The sequence below is a fragment of the Apium graveolens genome, chromosome 9 (genome assembly GCF_009905375.1).
Source record: "Apium graveolens cultivar Ventura chromosome 9, ASM990537v1, whole genome shotgun sequence".
NCBI lineage: Eukaryota > Viridiplantae > Streptophyta > Magnoliopsida > Apiales > Apiaceae > Apium > Apium graveolens.
In genome coordinates, this window is record NC_133655.1 from 160540411 (window position 1) to 160558256 (window position 17846).

At 36.9% G+C, this 17846-nt stretch overlaps 1 protein-coding gene across 4 annotated transcripts; it reads left to right on the top strand.

Annotated features, from left to right (window-relative positions):
• The first annotated feature begins 660 nt into the window (after nt 1–660).
• On the top strand, nt 661–11255 carry LOC141684077 (uncharacterized). Of its 4 annotated transcripts, none has more exons than XM_074488913.1 (3): nt 661–811; nt 8654–10231; nt 10964–11255. In XM_074488913.1, exon 2 carries the CDS (start codon nt 8655–8657, stop codon nt 10188–10190), a length of 1536 nt encoding a protein of 511 aa, XP_074345014.1. In that variant the 5' UTR covers nt 661–811; nt 8654; the 3' UTR covers nt 10191–10231; nt 10964–11255. The 4 variants fall into 4 exon arrangements, with proteins under 4 accessions (XP_074345014.1, XP_074345013.1, XP_074345012.1 ...); XM_074488912.1 differs by having other exon boundaries at nt 11005–11255; XM_074488911.1 differs by having other exon boundaries at nt 8654–10225.
• The last annotated feature ends 6591 nt before the right edge of the window (nt 11256–17846 follow it).

The window sequence follows — 17846 nt, forward strand, 5'->3', positions numbered from 1 at the left end:
GAAAAAAAAATTGAAAATAGAAGAATGAGAGAGATAAATGTTTGATGTAATTTGAAATAGTGGTTTTTGAAGGCGAATATATTTGAATAGATAGTTTTATCGTGTTCGTGGTTAAAAATGTGGATCTTGAGTAGTACACATATAATATTAATTGGGTAATTTGATTGGATATGAGATAATTAAGGAAATTTGAATTTTAAAAAAAACAATTGAATGTGTAAATAAATAATGAGAGAGAATAAGAAAACCAATAATTATCATTGAATTAGTGTTGTAACCGATGTGAGAAAATCATGCAAATCTTTCCTTAGATAAGATGTTTAAATTTTAAAATTCAAAAATTTTCCATGTTTAGTGTTTTGATGGGTAAAAAAATGGGTAAACTTATATGGATATATCCATGAATATATAGATTTTATACTTAATATGGGTCATAGGTAAATTTATTTACCCATTGGGAAAATTTTGTGGATATATCCATCGATCTAGTGATTTTATACTTAATATGAGTTATGGAGAAATTTTTTAACTTATTTAGAAAATGGGTAAATTAAGGAGTACATTTTAAGAATATATAGATAATAAAAAAAAAACTAAAAGGATAAAAAAAATTGAGAAAGACATGAAAAACGGAAAAAGGTCAAAAATGGGAATAAGCACTGCACACGACTTGAATTTCCTCCCCTGAAAATAAAAACATAAAATTACATTTAATAATTGTTCGCAATTCACTCCCCATTATTGTTCGCCAAAACCCAAAAGAGACTATCCCTCTGTCGTCGTCTTCACTTGAGGCAGCCTCAGCTCACAGGTAATCTCTTCATTTCCTCAATTTCTTTTTAATTTATTAGGGTTTTATTTTATTCGTCTTTTTCAATATTCATCACAACTTTCACCTAATTTTTTTTTGATTTAATTAGGGTTTTGTTAATCTCAAGCATCCCACCATTTATTGATGTATGAATGATCTGTATAATTATGTTATAAATTTTCTCTTATATTAGTATAAAGCTCAATGCATTTTATGTCGTGTTACTGTTATATATGATTAAAATGTTTGCCCTTAACATTCATAATTAGTGTTATATATGCTTAAATTGTTTTTCTTGTTTTGATAAAAAAATGTTAAAAATACTTTTATATTAAGGTTTAGGTGGTTGACAAATTTTATGAGTACCATCCTGTAGTCTAGAAGAATGATGTTGAGGATACTTGTGGAGTGTTGTGTTTTCGACTTTACTCTTTTTTTTATTAGGATTAGGTTCAGATTGGCCCATTGTAAGAAGGGGTCTGGTCCGTGGCAAAGTTGCCAGGGAGGTGTTATATAACAAACAGTTTCTAAGGGCATATCCAACGGTGATTCAAAGATCCAAATTTGGGGCATATTACCCCAAATTCCATTCCAACAGTGATCCAAATGGTGATCCAAATTTGGATCAGTGAACAGTATTCACTGATCCAAATTTGGATCACTTGGTTTAATATAAAATAATAATTTTGTTATTTGTAGTTTATGAGATTTGCGCTGGAACTCATTGACCCACTCATAGTATGTGTCGTTCAAACAACAAGAGAGATCTATAGAGATATATGTGATATATATATATATATATAGATGTATGTATATATTTGATTGTATATATAGGGTTCTGTATTTTATCGAATGAAAAATAAAGAGAAATTATTACGTGAGCCCGTAGGGTTTATCCGGTGCGCACCCGAAGGGTAGCGGCTGCGGGTTACCTACGATAAAAAAAATAAAAATATAAAGAGAAATGTATAAAAAGGCAGAGAGATGTGAACTTAGGGTTAATATAAGATGATTTGAGTTTTTTATGATGATTTTGGGCTTTTTTATGGGCCTAGTCGGTGGGCCGTGTTGGTCGCATGTCGAACCCGTGTCGGTCGCCTTTTTTTGTCGATCGGACACGTACTCAGCCGTGTCGGTGTTGAGTCGCCTTGTCGGCCGTGTCTGACATGCATTTTTGAAGTGTCGGTGCTTCCTAGGATAATACAAATTATTTTGCAAGATTTTATTTTTAATGAGCATTATTAAATTTTTATGCATACTCTTTTTAAATTTAATAAAAAACTTGAGGTGTGATTTGTTTAAAAAAATTAACATTATTTCTCTTAAATAAATAAATAAGTAAATGAATAGAACAAATTTATATTTTACTTGAGGTGTGATTTGTTTAAAAAAATTAACTTTATTACTTTTAAATAAATCAATAAGTAAATAAATAGAACAAAATTACATTTTAAATGTAATAAACAAAAAACAAATTTGATTAAACAATGTGGGCTAGATGATCACATGTTACATTCCTTAACCTAGCAACCGCTGACATTGTCCGCATTACGTTTGAAAAAGTTTTAGGGACTGCGGACAATGTCAGTGGTTGGTAGGAGAGAAATTTTAAATCCAGACCGTCCAATCTTTCATCCAAGGGCTTAGAAGTTGTTTGTTATATAACACCTTCCTGGGCCAGGGACCAGACCCCTTGTATGAAAATGCTTGGCATGATAGGATACTAGTAATTAGTGGATCTCTTATCAACATGTTCTGTATGTGTCGCGTGTATAAATTTTGTGAGGTAGATATTTATTTCGTGAATCAAATGATGTGTATTTTCGAAACCCCCGGACATCTAGGATAATTTAGAGAAATGTTCGAGATGATATTTGAAATATGTATATATATATATATTTTATTAATGGTTCACAAGTGGAGGCTATATATTTATTATATAAAAAATCCTTATTATAACGGATTTACTAAATGAACACTATTACATATGCTCATATTTCAACACAGATAGACAAAGGATTGATGTATATGTTAAATTATTTGAAATCATGATTATTGGTGGAGGCGTCAATCAAGTTTATGTCATGCAGCAAAGTAATTCAAAAGCTTTAAAAGTATATACAAGGGCAAGACAGAGGGGCAAGGAAGTAATTGTTACAAACAGAGATAAATAAAATGTATAGTTATCGTATGGTCAGTAGTCAAATAGGTCACAGGGGTAAAAGAGACATTTCAGGGGAGGAAGGAAGTATGTACTGGGGAATAGGGCGTTGAATGAATGTTATGTTTTGGGTGATGTCTAATTAGGTTTGGGAGAGACGGGCCTCTCGAACGCCCCGAGTGCTAATTTCAGTTGTAATTGTCAATCGTAGTAACTCTTGTTTCAGTAATTCAGTCTATTATTATAAATCGAGGTCTGTGTGAGTAAATCGATTATATTCCATTACAAATTGGTATCAGAGCGTAAACGAATCCATGGGGCCACCAACTGTTGCTCAACGAGTTGAGATGGTAGAGGAGAAATTACAGAGTATGGACGAGACTTTGAAGGAGATGGTGGGGAAGACGGTGGATAGGGCGATGGAAGCCATGCGACATACCATGACTGAGGTTTTGATGGACGGCCAAAATCAGGCGACAAAGAAGATGGTCGCGGAGTTTGAAGCTCTGTCTGGAAGATTAGAGGGGCGTGTAAATCGTGGACGAGAATATCATGAAACCCTCATCAACACGATGAGGAATGATCAGCTGAAGTTTCAAGCGGAAATGAAATCCACCATTGCGGGGTTGCAAGCTATACACGGATCGATGCAGGAGAAGGGCGAGACCAGTGTTAATGGAGGTGAGTTGTTTAATACCAGCCCTAATTCGAATCTGGGACTCAATAATAAGTGGGGGGTTGATGGGTTAGGATATGGGTCGGGTAATGTTACACATACTGGTCAGGGTAATTGGAGGTATAGGAAGCTTGATATGCCGGTGTTTGACGGCACCGACCCAGACGGATGGATTTTAAGGGTAGAGAGGTATTTTGGTTTTTATCGTTTATCGGAAGAGGAGATGTTGGAGGCAGTGGTGGTGGCTATGGAAGGAGACGCCTTAAGGTGGTTTCAATGGGAGAATAAGCGCCACCCGATTAGACGATGGGCTGACTTGAAGGGGTTCATATTGGGCCAATTCAGATCTGTGAGTGGTGGGACGTTGTACGAACAATGGTTGTCTACGGTCCAAACCACGACAGTAAATGATTATCGTTGGAGGTTTATTGAGACTGCAGGGCCCTTAGAAAGTGTCTCGGAAGATATGTTAATGGGCCATTTCATCAATGGGTTGAGAGAGGAAATAAAGGCTGAGATAAGATTGATAAACCCCATGTGCCTTGAACAAGCTATGGAACAAGCGGTGAGGGTAGAAGAGAAGTTGAGGGTGACTAATTTGAGGAGAACAAACTTGAATGCTACAAGGTTCAACAGTTTTTCGAGCTACAGCAAAGGGACCAGTTCTGTTGGGCCTTACACCATGACATCCCCACCTAGCCCACCATTATCACGAGTTTGGGGAAGTCGTGCGGCGGAGTCTCAGGCTTCTGTGCACTCACCCACTCACTCCAATTTTTCTCCGCAAAGCCATGGGGATGCAAGGCGGTTGACAGAAACTGAGCTGCAAGAGAAGAGGGCCAAGGGCCTGTGTTATCGATGTGATGCTAAATGGGCAGTAGGCCACAGATGCAAAAAAAAAGAGTTAAGTGTGATGTTAATGGCTGAAGAAGGGGAATTGGAAGGAGAAGGGAGTGAAACACCTCCCTCCCCAATTGAGGAGATACTAACGGAGGTGTCCTTGAACTCTGTGGTGGGGATTTCAAATCCTAAAACCATGAAATTAAAGGGGTTGATCGGAGATAAAGAACTGGTCGTAATGATAGATCCAGGCGCGACCCATAATTTTATATCTTTGAGTACAGTGGCTGAGTTAGGAATACCAGTAGAGGGCACAACTAGTTTTGGTGTTTCCTTGGGGAATGGAGAGGCTATTCAGGGAGTAGGAGTATGCAAGAAGGTGACATTGCAGTTAGATGGTGGGTTAGAAGTGGTAGAAGAATTCTTGCCATTAAAACTGGGCAGCTCAGATGTTATCCTGGGAATCGCGTGGCTGGAGAAATTGGGGATGGTACTCACCGATTGGAAGGCTCAAATAATGAAGTTCGAGATTAAGGGTGAGCCTATAACACTGGTAGGGGACCCCTCCCTAATACACTCACCGATATCCTTAAAGGCTATGAGAAGAACTTTGAAGAAACACAGGTGCGGATTTTGGGTAGAATGTAACAGTGTGGAGAAAGTGATTGAACAGCAGGCAGGGGAAGATGAGATTAGAGTGGGGGAGCAAAACACTTTTGTGACACCAGTGTTGCAGCAGTACCAAAAAATCTTTGAGGTGCCTGTGGGACTTCCCCCCTCTAGAAGTCATGAACACTCAATTACACTGAAGGAAGGTAGCAACCCAATAAGTGTTAGACCGTATCGGTACCCCCAAATTCAAAAAGCTGAGATCGAGAGGTTGATCGAGGAAATGCTAGCTGCTGGAATTATCAAACCTTCCACAAGTCCGTTTTCTAGCCCAGTCATATTAGTGAAAAAGGACGGATCGTGGCGCTTTTGCGTCGATTATAGGGTATTGAACAAGGAAACAGTCCCGGACAAGTATCCGATACCCATTATTGACGAATTGTTGGACGAACTCCAGGGCGCTTCGGTGTTCTCCAAACTGGACCTCCGTTCCGGTTACCACCAGATTTTGGTAAAGCCAAGTGATACGCATAAAACGGCATTCCGTACTCATGACGGCCATTACGAATTTCTCGTAATGCCGTTTGGATTGATGAATGCGCCGGCCACCTTCCAATCGTTAATGAACGATATCTTTCGGCCGTATTTACGAAGATTTGTTCTCGTCTTCTTCGACGATATCTTGATTTATAGCAGATCACAAGAGGAACACCTACAACATTTGACAATGGTTTTTGACAAACTGATGGAGCATCAACTGTTTGTTAATCAAAAAAAATGTGAATTCGGCAAGAAGGTGATTGGATATCTTGGCCACATAATCTCTAAGGATGGAGTGCAGGTGGATCAGAATAAGGTAAGAGTTATGCTGGACTGGCAGCCACCTCGAACCTTGATAGAATTGAGAGGATTTCTCGGGTTGACTGGGTATTATCGAAAATTTGTTGCTGGATACGCCAACATTGCAAGGCCCCTTACTGAGTTATTAAAAAAAGATAAGTTTGTGTGGAGTACAGCAGCTGAAAAAGCCTTCCAGGAGCTCAAAATGGCAATGGTCAGGCCATCTGTGTTAGCGATGCCTAATTTCAGCCTTCCTTTTATGATTGAGACGGATGCCTCGGGTTACGGAGTAGGGGCGGTGTTGCTACAAGAAGAGAGACCAGTAGCGTATTTCAGCAAGGTTTTAGGTGTGCGAGCTCAACAAAAATCCATCTATGCTAAAGAACTAATTGCCATTTGCCTGGCTGTGATGAAATGGAAACCATATTTGATGGGAAGACACTTTATTGTGCGCACCGATCAACAAAGTCTTAGGTTCCTCACTCAGCAATGCGAGGTGAGTCCCGAGTATTAAAAATGGGTGACGAAACTTCTGGGGTTTGACTTTGAGATACAGTACCGAACGGGAGCCTCTAATAGAGTTGCAGATGCACTCTCAAGAAAAGAAGATGGCGAAGTAGTTTTGAGTACTATGCTAACCACCCCTGTTGTGTCATGGGCGAAACTAGAAGAGGAAATTAAGAATGACAGGGTTATTCAGTTGTTAAGGAAGGAATTAGTCACCAATCCCAAGGGGCATCCCAATTACAGTCTAGTAAATGACAAACTCTACTATAAGGGACGACGTGTGATACCTCAAACTTCAACATTCAAGAACACCTTACTTCAGGAGTACCATGATAGTGTGACTGGGGGGCACAAAGGTGAACTTAAGACGTATCTCAGGTTGGCAATTGACTGGTTTTGGGCAGGAATGAGGAAAGATGTCAGTCGTTATGTTCAGCAGTGCAGCGTTTGTCAACAGCAAAAAGTGTCACAACGTTCACCTGCCGGGCTATTACAACCATTACCTGTTCCATCGCAAATTTGGAGTGATATAAGCATGGACTTTGTAGAAGGCCTGCCCATGTCTCATGGAGTCAATGTTGTGTTAGTTGTAGTCGACAGACTGTCGAAATATGCTCATTTCGTGGGTCTCAAACACCCATTTGATGCCTTCAAGTTAGCTGCGGTATTTCTCAAGGAAATAGTACGATTACATGGGTTCCCCACTTCGATAATTTCGGATCGTGACAGAATTTTCATTAGTACTTTTTGGAGTGAACTGTTCAGGTTACATGGGACGGAATTAAAGAAAAGTACGGCGTACCATCCCCAAACCGACGGCCAGTCGGAAATCGTCAACAAGAGCTTAGAAACTTATTTACGGTGTTTTATTGGAAGCAAGCCAAATTCTTGGGCCAAGTGGTTACATTGGGCTGAATATTCGTATAACACATCACCCCATGTGTCTACGAAAATAAGCCCGTTTGAAGCTGTCTATGGGCGTGACCCACCCCACCTGATGCGTATGGGAACAGGGCAAACACCTGTTTGTAGCTTGGAGGAATTACTGCAAGAGCGAGATGCAATTCTGGACGATCTCAAATTTTATTTAGTTAAAGCTCAACAGATAATGAAGACATCTGCGGATTTAAAGCGAAGGGAAGTGTCCTTTGAGGTTGATGAATTCGTTTATCTGAAATTACAACCATATCGACAGCAATCTCTAGCTCGCAGGCCTTATGAAAAGCTAGCTGCTCGATTTTATGGACCATACCAGATTGTGAAGAAAATTGGCACAGTGGCATACCAGCTCAAACTGCCAGATTCAGCCAAAATCCACCCAGTTTTTCATGTTTCCCAGTTAAAAAAATCTTTGGGACAGTCATCGGTTTCGCAGGAGCTTCCTTCGCAACTAACCTGTGATTTAGAGTTGAAAGTCGAACCGGAAGCATTGCTGGAAGTGAGAAAGGTTCAAGTGGGTAACACAGTGCGTGTTGAAGCATTAATAAAATGGAAGCATCTGCCAGCATTTGAAGCTACTTGGGAGGACATAAATTCCATACAAAATCAGTTCCCTGCTTTTCACCTTGAGGACAAGGTGACTCTTTGGGGCGGGGGTATTGTCATGCAGCAAAGTAATTCAAAAGCTTTAAAAGTATATACAAGGGCAAGACAGAGGGGCAAGGAAGTAATTGTTACAAACAGAGATAAATAAAATGTATAGTTATCGTATGGTCAGTAGTCAAATAGGTCACAGGGGTAAAAGAGACATTTCAGGGGAGGAAGGAAGTATGTACTGGGGAATAGGGCGTTGAATGAATGTTATGTTTTGGGTGATGTCTAATTAGGGTTTGGGAGAGACGGGCCTCTCGAACGCCCCGAGTGCTAATTTCAGTTGTAATTGTCAATCGTAGTAACTCTTGTTTCAGTAATTCAGTCTATTATTATAAATCGAGGTCTGTGTGAGTAAATCGATTATATTCCATTACAGTTTATGAATTTGGTTCTAATTATAATAATGTATTTGTTCATGATTGATGTATCTAGTTGTTTGTAGTCATGGTCATTAATATAGTTCGAATTAAGTCTTTTTATGATCTGGAGGATGAAGTTTAGTCTCAATATTTAATTATATTTCTGATTCTTTCTTATTCTGTCTCTCATGTATGCTTATGTTCTCTGCTTATATATCTCCCTATGTTAATGTTTTTACTCCATCTGCCTTTAACAGTATGGCTGAAGAAGCAGGGATGTTTGTGGTTCAACAAACTGCTGGCAGTGTTTTATGCTGCAAATGTGGTATTCCAATGACACCAAATGCAGCAAATATGTGTGTCAAGTGCTTACGTTCTGAAGTTGATATTACAGAGGGTTTACAAAAGCATGTAATTATCATTCATTGCCCGGAATGCGACACATATTTGCAGCCACCCAGGACATGGATTAAAGCACAATCTGAGTCAAAGGAACTCTTGACCTTTTGTGTAAAGAGAGTAAAGAATTTGAATAAAGTTAAGTTAGTCGATGCAGGGTTTATATGGACTGAGCCTCACTCCAAGAGGCTCAAAGTCAAACTGAAAGTACAGAAGGAGGTTCTTAATGGCGCAGTCCTTGAACAAACTTGTACAGCGGAGTATGTTGTACAAGATCAGATGTGTGAATCTTGCACTAGAGTGCAGGCTAATCCTGATCAGTGGGTGGCTGCAGTTCAACTGAGGCAGCATGTTTCTCACAGGAGAACCTTCTTCTTTTTGGAACAGCTTATACTTAAGCATGATGCAGCTGCACGTGCCATAAGAATTACACAGATGGACCAGGGAATTGATTTCTTTTTCGCTAATCGCAGTCACGGTGTAAAATTCGTAGAGTTTCTGGGTAAAGTTGCTCCAGTCAAAAGTCGGAGTGACAAACAGCTTGTGTCCCACGATACAAAGAGCAATAACTACAATTATAAGCACACTTTCTCTGTTGAACTCTGCCCAATCTGTCGTGAGGATCTGATCTGCCTCCCCCCAAAAGTTTCAGCCAGTTTAGGACATCTTGGTCCACTAGTGATCTGCACAAAAGTAAGCGACAATATTGTTTTACTGGATCCCTTCACTCTTAGACACTGTTTTTTGGATGCTGATCAATATTGGAGATCAGCTTTTAAGTCCCTGCTTTCTAGTAGGCAGCTTGTCGAATATATAGTGTTAGATATAGAGTCTTGTGCTTCTGAAGTAATTATTGGTGGGTCCATGTATCTTTTGGCTGATGCTCAAGTAGCACGTTTATCAGATTTTGGAAAGAACGATACTATATTTTTTGTAAAAACACATCTAGGCCATCTTTTATCCCCTGGGGATTATGCCCTTGGGTATGATTTGCACACTGCCAACACTAATGATATGGAACTAAATAAATACAAAGGTTTTGTCCTCCCGGATGTGGTTTTGATAAAAAAGAGCTATGAGGAGAAACATACGAAGAAGCGTGGGAAGCCTCGTGCTTGGAAGCTTAAATCTCTTGGCATGGAAATTGACGATTCTGCCAAGGGTAAATACGATGAAGAAAAGATGGATGCAGAATATGAACAATTTTTGAGAGACTTGGAGGAGAACCCTGAGTTAAGGTTTAATGTGTCATTGTACCGTAACAAAGAATACCAGCCATCAGAAATGACATCTGTAACTGATGGAGAGGATGCTCCTACTGTGCCTTTGGATGAGTTGCTAGGTGATCTAAATTTAAGTGAAGCAGAAACTGTTTATGATGACATGAAGGAATGAATGGAAGCTCATCTATTTACTTCAAAATCCTAAAGGCAAGAGTTAGTATTTTTTCTTTGCTCTATTTCAAGTAGTGTGCTATAGATTCTGCTAGAAAAGACACAAATGATATTTGACAACTAGGAGAGAAATGTGAAAGTGAACTATGCAGAACAGGTGAACAAGAGAAACAAACAAGATATTACTATTGCTCACAGGTCTCAATATTCCCTTGCCCTCTCTATGCTTCCCTATTTAACAAACAATCCCTTTACATCCTTGTTACACTGCTTTCCTAACAACTTAGTAGCTGATATCCTAAATTACCCCTGCCCTCCTTACTTGGCCAGCTCACCTGTCCTGCATCTTTCTCGTTTTCACATTCCTCATAGAAAATGTCAACAGCAAAGGTGGCTTATGCTGATTTCCTGCTTAGTACTGCCTATTATGTTCACGAATAGCTGATCCTTGCCTGAGTTGATGAATTCCATTTCACATTTTGAATTCAACATTATATATTGATTGAATTATCATGATGGACATTGCGAATCTTTTACAGATATGTTATCTGATTGTGTGGCTTGATGCACTTTATTGTAGTGAATAAAGTTAACTTCAAATTTGAGAATTTCTCAAAAATGAATTTCAGATATCTTTAATGGTCATTTAACAGGAATTGGTGAGATTAGCTTAGGCTAAAACTTTTACTTTATGAGAATGATCAATTTACATGAGGGAATATTCCGTAAATAGCAATTGCTGAAGTTTTTAATATATTTATTTTTGTTTTTTAGTTAGGCGAATGAATTAACCAAGTCATGGTTGATTGTACCAGATTTATAGCAGTCATGCCAGAGCATTTGACCAAATGAAGCTTTTGGACAAGTAAATGCTGGAACTCGATTGACTGCAACTCTAAGATACAAGGTTTTTTCTGGTTTGTAATATGTTTGTGGACTCGGTATTTCCTAAAATTGCTCAGTTGCATATACTTGCTGTCACAAATTTGTTGTTTGTTTTATTAATTTCCACTGGATTTAAATAATTATAATCAAGCCCTTTTTGGATAATGTGAAAGTTACAGGATCTCTCTTTTATCCCCTCCCTAAATTCATAGTTATGTAAGCCAGCCAATTGGTTTGTATGCCTACAAGCAAATGATTGTTGGCTCATAGTTACATACCCTCCACACCTCTAGAAGATCAAGGACAAACTCACTAAGATTCTCAATCTTTTAGTTTGTAGATTATTCCACTGCAATATGCAGTTCCAATAAGCTCAGAATTATCCCGATAACAAAGCATGAAAATAAGTCTTGTATGCCTGATGCAGGTGAACTTTGAGAAAAAACTATTTATGTTGACAAAACAATAAAAATAAACATGGACGGATGTCCCAAGGGTTACCCGAAGGTCAACGCCGCCTACAGAAAGGAGAAAAGAGACACAATTCGATAGTTTAGTATATTTCAAAATCAAGTCTGAGAGCATCAGTAATGGATGACCCATTTTTTACTATTTTGTGCCAGAGAAATGAGCCAACTAAAAGCACCACGATGGTAACAACCCAAAGGCTGTTTACAACTTCCACTTCCCCAAAAAACTACTTCCTGACTTAACTTTGACGGTAAATTAAATATCAATTTTTCATTATTTTGAAAAATCGAAGAATACGTATTAGAGTAGATTACGTGTACTTTTTAATGATATATTTTTTATAAATTTTTTCGATTATATACCATATGAAATTTTCAGTCAAAATTTGGTCAATTTGACCGTAAAAAATTAAACATGACAAGATAAATTGAAACGGAGGGAGTAATATTTAATCTTCTCTTTACTCCAACTCATTTCAAACAGCTTTTCCTTTGAATCTACTTCAATGCAAAACAATTTTTACAAAATTGTTAGCATGCACCCTACTATTATTTAATATTTGTATCATGTTTATAATGTTAAACTATCATGATAAATATTTTATAATTTATTTATTGATATAAAATTTAAATTACATAAAATTTAAATTACAACCCAAATTTAAAATTACCAAATAAAATAAAATAATAATTTTAAAATAAAATAATTATTTTAAAATAAAATGAAAAACTAGTTAAAATGATTTCCAAATCTAGACCATAAATGCTTAATCAAATCTGCCTGAAGATTGCAGTGAATATTTCTATAACGAATTTCAACATTTCTCTGCAGCATAGTCGCGAAGTCAGAATGGGTCCGTGCGATATTTTCACCGTTGAAGCATCATAAGTTGATCCCATCGTCGTAAGTAAAATAAGACAGATTCTCGTATGAATCCCTTTCATCTTCAACAATAATATTATACAATATGATGCATGCATATATAATATTTTTAAGAACAGTTCTTCGCCAGAATCGTGTCGGTACTCTGTAAGGTTCCGTAAGAGGGCTATTTTAAGCTAGAAGGGGGATTTAATAACTTAATTACCAATTTAAAAATTGTTGTGGAGTTTTAAAAATATTTTTTTCCTTTTTAAAACTTTACCGAGTGGTTATGCAGTTTATATGTGCGGAAAATAAAGTGCAAGGAAAGAAAATACCACACGGTGATTTTATCCTGGTTCGCGATGGCGCAACCTCTAATAGATTCGCTCACCCCTACTCCAGTCTCCGAGCTCCTCTCCCGGACTCGGGATTTTCCCTTATAATAAACTCGCTACTTTAGTAGGCGGAGAAGCCTTTACACCCTTTACAAGTATTTGTCTTGGTGCGTAACACAAGGGTCACCACCTCAAAATAAATATTTTACATACACAACTTATCTTAGACAATAACTCCCCGCTATTTCTTCAAAGTTGTTGTAGAGCCTTTGTGTGGACTTGGCTTCCTTAGCTTTTGCCGGTCTTGGATCTTAGTGATCCGGTCTTGGATCTTTCCTCTTCTTCACGGTGCGAAGACTACTAACTCCTCGTTAGTACGTCTAGGACTTGGGTCTTAGAACGAGAATCACCTCACGTCAATTCACCTCACCTCACTACAAAACTAATAAGACAGTCCACGAAACAAAACAAGTAGGAAAAGATTTGTTTTGAACTAGTATGTTACTTTACTAGCCCACAAGTAGTATAATATCCAAATAAGAATATTAAAACTAATTAGTTATACTTGACTTAGAATAATACAAGATGGTCAAGTATATTTATAATTACTCCTTTATAGATTTAATAAAGTTGTGAAGTAATATGAGAAGTCCCTTTTTATATTAAGCACTTATGGCTTATGACTTCTTGCGTATTCTTCTTCTTTCGATTAAGTATTTATGGATCGAAGAATACTTTAATTACAACCTCGGAGTTGTAATTTTACCTTTAAGTATATCAACTTAAGGTTTTAAGGTATACTTGTATATTGACGATTATAAGGTCAAAGTATACTCTTTTAACTTCAAGCACGTTAATAAGATTTATGAGTCTTAGCCAAGATCCAATTAAATGAGTGCAAGTAATTGGCTTAAGATTGTATTTTCGAAGTTTGGACTAAGAATTACGAGTATTTTATATATATCGTAGTATAACCCCACGGAACACTGAAAGATGTTAGAAGGGGCTTATACGATATGACTCGTAATTGTTTATATACACGATATGTGTTAGCCAAGATCCAATTAAATAGCGTAAATTAATTGGTGAAAGGCATATGTCATAGCCTATTTGTTTATTCGAGGATTTAACTCAACTCAAATAAGAATGTAATAGGTAAATAGTAGATCCACCGTCAAAGATATCTCTCAAAGTAACATCTGTCAAAAGATTCAGAAACAATGTTCATCTACAGACTTGAGGAATTACTTCACTGGAAGAAGTTCAAGAAATTGATCAAGCCTCAGTGATATAAATCAAGATTGTGGATTTAATCAAGTGACAGAGATCTCGTCAGGGTATCAATTAATTACAGGGATTTAATTTGAAGAAAATCATGTTATCAAAGTCAAGACATGAAGAAACGTCACGGAAGTTAGTCATTCATGAACCAGACAGTACATCGAATGTCAACATTGAAGTGGTGGAATTGATTCATAATTTTCAGTGATTTTCAGAAGATTGTCAGAAGAGCGGTTGTTGTTCAAGAATAATATTAATTCTCTATTAATTAATTAAGTCATATAATTTAATTAAGAAAATAAATTATATCTGCAAAGATTAATTTATTGATTAATTGAATTAATTGGTTAATTAATTCTGAATTAATATTATGTATATTTAGAATTGATTGTGAATTAATATTCAATATTAATTCAGCAAGACAAACAGTTGAACTGGTATGTCAATCAATTGTCATACCAAAAGTCTTTTCAGGTCAGTTAAACTGTCATACCGAAAGTCTTTCCAGCTCATTCAATTGTCTTGCCGATAGTCTTGCCAGTTCATTTAATAGTCATGCCGATTGTCTTGCGAGATCAATGATTTGTCTCACCGATTGTCTTGCCAGTACAACTCAATTATATTGATTGAATTATAAAATATCAACAGCAGCAGATCATTCAGACTACTACATTCAATATCCAACAACTCAAGAACAGAAAAGGAAAGCAGCAGAAAACTTATTATCTTCAACTACAATATTTCAGAACATTAATTTCTAGTATTTATTGTTAAATCTAAACCACTAGAAATCATTCTCTTGTTCTTGTGTAATTATCTAGCGGATCAAAATCCCTAGAACTTAATCTCAAATTGCTTTTAGCATTTGATATTTTTATTGCAAAAATAGAAAAAATTCATGTCGAATTTATTCAAGATTTGTAATAATTTATTTGAGATTAATTCCTTGTAAACGATACCGTTATTGTAACACCTTTCAAGTTTAATAATAGTTTTATTTAACTTGAATTTTGTTTCATTTTTTATTCCGCATTTAATTCGATTAAACGGTATAGTTTGTATTCAACCCCCCCTTCTACAAACATATTGGGACCTAACAATTGGTATCAGAGCCTTCTGATTAACGAACAAATCAAGATCCTAGACTTTTGTGATTCTTCCACTCCTTGAATTTTTATTTATTCAAAAATTTATAATGACTTCACAAAAAGTTGGAACCGTTAAAATCCCACTGTTTGATAAAGAAAATTATATTATGTGGAAGAAGAAGATGCTCTTGTTCTTACAAGTTGCAAATCCCAAATATCTGGAGGTGTTAAAGAAGGGTCCAAAAATTTCGATGGTTATTGAACCAGAGGTTATAGAAAATGATGTTGTAATTACCAAAGCTAGAACCTATGTAAAAGATCCTGAGGATTTTTCTCCTGCTGAAAAAGAAGAAGCCTCCTTGGATGCCAGCCTTCAATTAATTTTAGTGATTCCCTTGATTCCTTGATGAACAGACATGTGATGAACTGTAAAAATTTCAAACACATTTGGGAAACTATTGAGGCGATTAATGAAGGCACAGAGGAAGTTCGGGAGAACAAGTTAGAGATCCTAACCTCTGAGTATGAACATTTTAAATTCAATATAGGAGTAGGAATTACTGAAGTATTTGAGAGGTACAGTGCATTGATCAACAACCTGAACATAAATGGAAAATATTATTCAATCAGGGAGGTTAATAAAAAGTTCCTTTTAACACTGCCAACTCATCTTGAACATAGAATCACTGCCATAAGGGAAGCGAGAGATCTGAGTGAGATTTCTTTGGAAAGGCTCTATGGTGTGTTAAAAACCTATGAGTTGGAGCAGATTCAGCAGAAGGAAGTCTACGGGAAAGGTAGAGTGGTCAACACGTCTACTGCTCTAGTAGCTGAACAACAACAACAACAACAACAACAACAATCTCAACAGTCAGAGAGAATGGTTCAGTCTTCCAAGGCTGAAGAAAATGTGATAGTAGCATAATTTGATCCTCCTACTACAAATCAGTCCGGTGATGATTTTTACTCCTTGGAAGAGCTGGAGCAATTGAAAGATGAGTCAATGGCCCTGATTGTCAAGAGATTCTCCAATATCAGATTCAAGAGTAATCCCAAGTTCAAGTACAATTCCAACTACAACAGATTCCAGAAAGGTGGATCTTCATCCTCTAACACCAGCAGTGGTGGATATAAAACAAGGATGGTTGATCGGAGCACCATTCGATGCTTTAACTGCAATGAGTTGGGACACTTTGCCACAGAATGCAGGAAGCCAAAGCAAGTAAGGAAGAACTCTTATGATTCTAATCAGAAGAGTAAATCTGAAAAGGCTTACCTGGCAAAGGGAAAAAGTTGGGATGATACTGACAGTGAAGATGAAGAAGTTGGGAATCTTGCTCTTATGGCTATTGATGGAAACACTTCATCCTCAATAAAAGAGGTAAAATTTACGGATGATGAATTAGTTTATCATCTAGGAGGCTCCTTAGATTGTGCTCGTCGTGATAATGAATTGTTAACTCAAAAAATCAAAGACCTTGAGAAAGAGGTCAATGAATTAAGACTTGTGCATATTAATCAAGACAATTTAAAAGAACAAGTATCTTTTCTAGAGAATAGAGTTGACTGTTATAAACAACTCGAAACTATTCTCAAAGACAAGATCACCGGTCTTGAGACTAAGGTTAAAGTTAACTTTAATTCTTGCTCTAAGCCTAAAGAGTTCTACAATAAGCAAGCTATTAATCAAACATCTGGAGTAGGTTATGATTATAATGTTGTTATTGGAGAATTAGGCATAAACTCCCCTCCTCATGTCTGTGCTAAAGGTATGGAAGTACCACATGTGCTTAAGGGTGTTGATAAACCCCTCTATAAAGAATCAATTGCTGAACCATTTGATGAGACCTCCTTTATTATTCAAGAAGATATACGTGCTGAAGATCTTGCTAATGAGAAGGTTGTTTCCAAGCCAAGTGTGTCAAAAGTTTCAGTCAAAGTTGTGAAAACAACTAAGACTAACCCAGACACACCTGAGTTGGATTACAAAAATGCCATGTCTATCATGCATAATTTGCCTGTTGTTAATTCCTCTCATAAAGTATATGGTGTTCCTAATTGCATGTCTTGTGCTTTTAATTTGATGTATGCTTATTTTAATGGTAAGCATGTTTCTAGTGATAAGACTACTCCTCGTCAGCATGTGAATAATAGGAAGCATAATAGGTCTAAGACTGCTAGTCCTCCTAAAGCTAGAAAGGAGACATTTGTGCCTACGCCTAAACAGAAATTTGTCAAGGCTGTTTACAAGGTCAAATGTCCAGTCGTTGAGAAAGTTGAGAACATAAAAGTTAAGAATGTTGTTTTGCCTGATAAAGGCCAATTCTACAAGTATGCCGGACCCAACCAAGTTTGGGTTCCGAAGAAGGTCTAATCCATTTGTATTGCAGGGCATTAAACATGTGGAACCGGTAGTGTGGATTCTTGACATCAGATCGTCAAGGCATATGACCGGAGATAGAGTGTAATATCCGGGATATATCGTGAAATTATTTTTGCTATTATATAATTATTATGTGTGTTCAATATCTATTCTGTGAGCTAATTGTTAAGTGTTATTTGTACTTGAATATTCAAAAATAATATTAATTGAGTATTTTAATTTTTATATGTCCAAAATAAAATATAGATAATTGTCATATCTTCCTAATTATTTTTATGTTGGTTTATGGATTTATAAGAATCATATGAAATTTCTAAAATCTTTTTCCGGGTAATTAAAATCTATTTTAT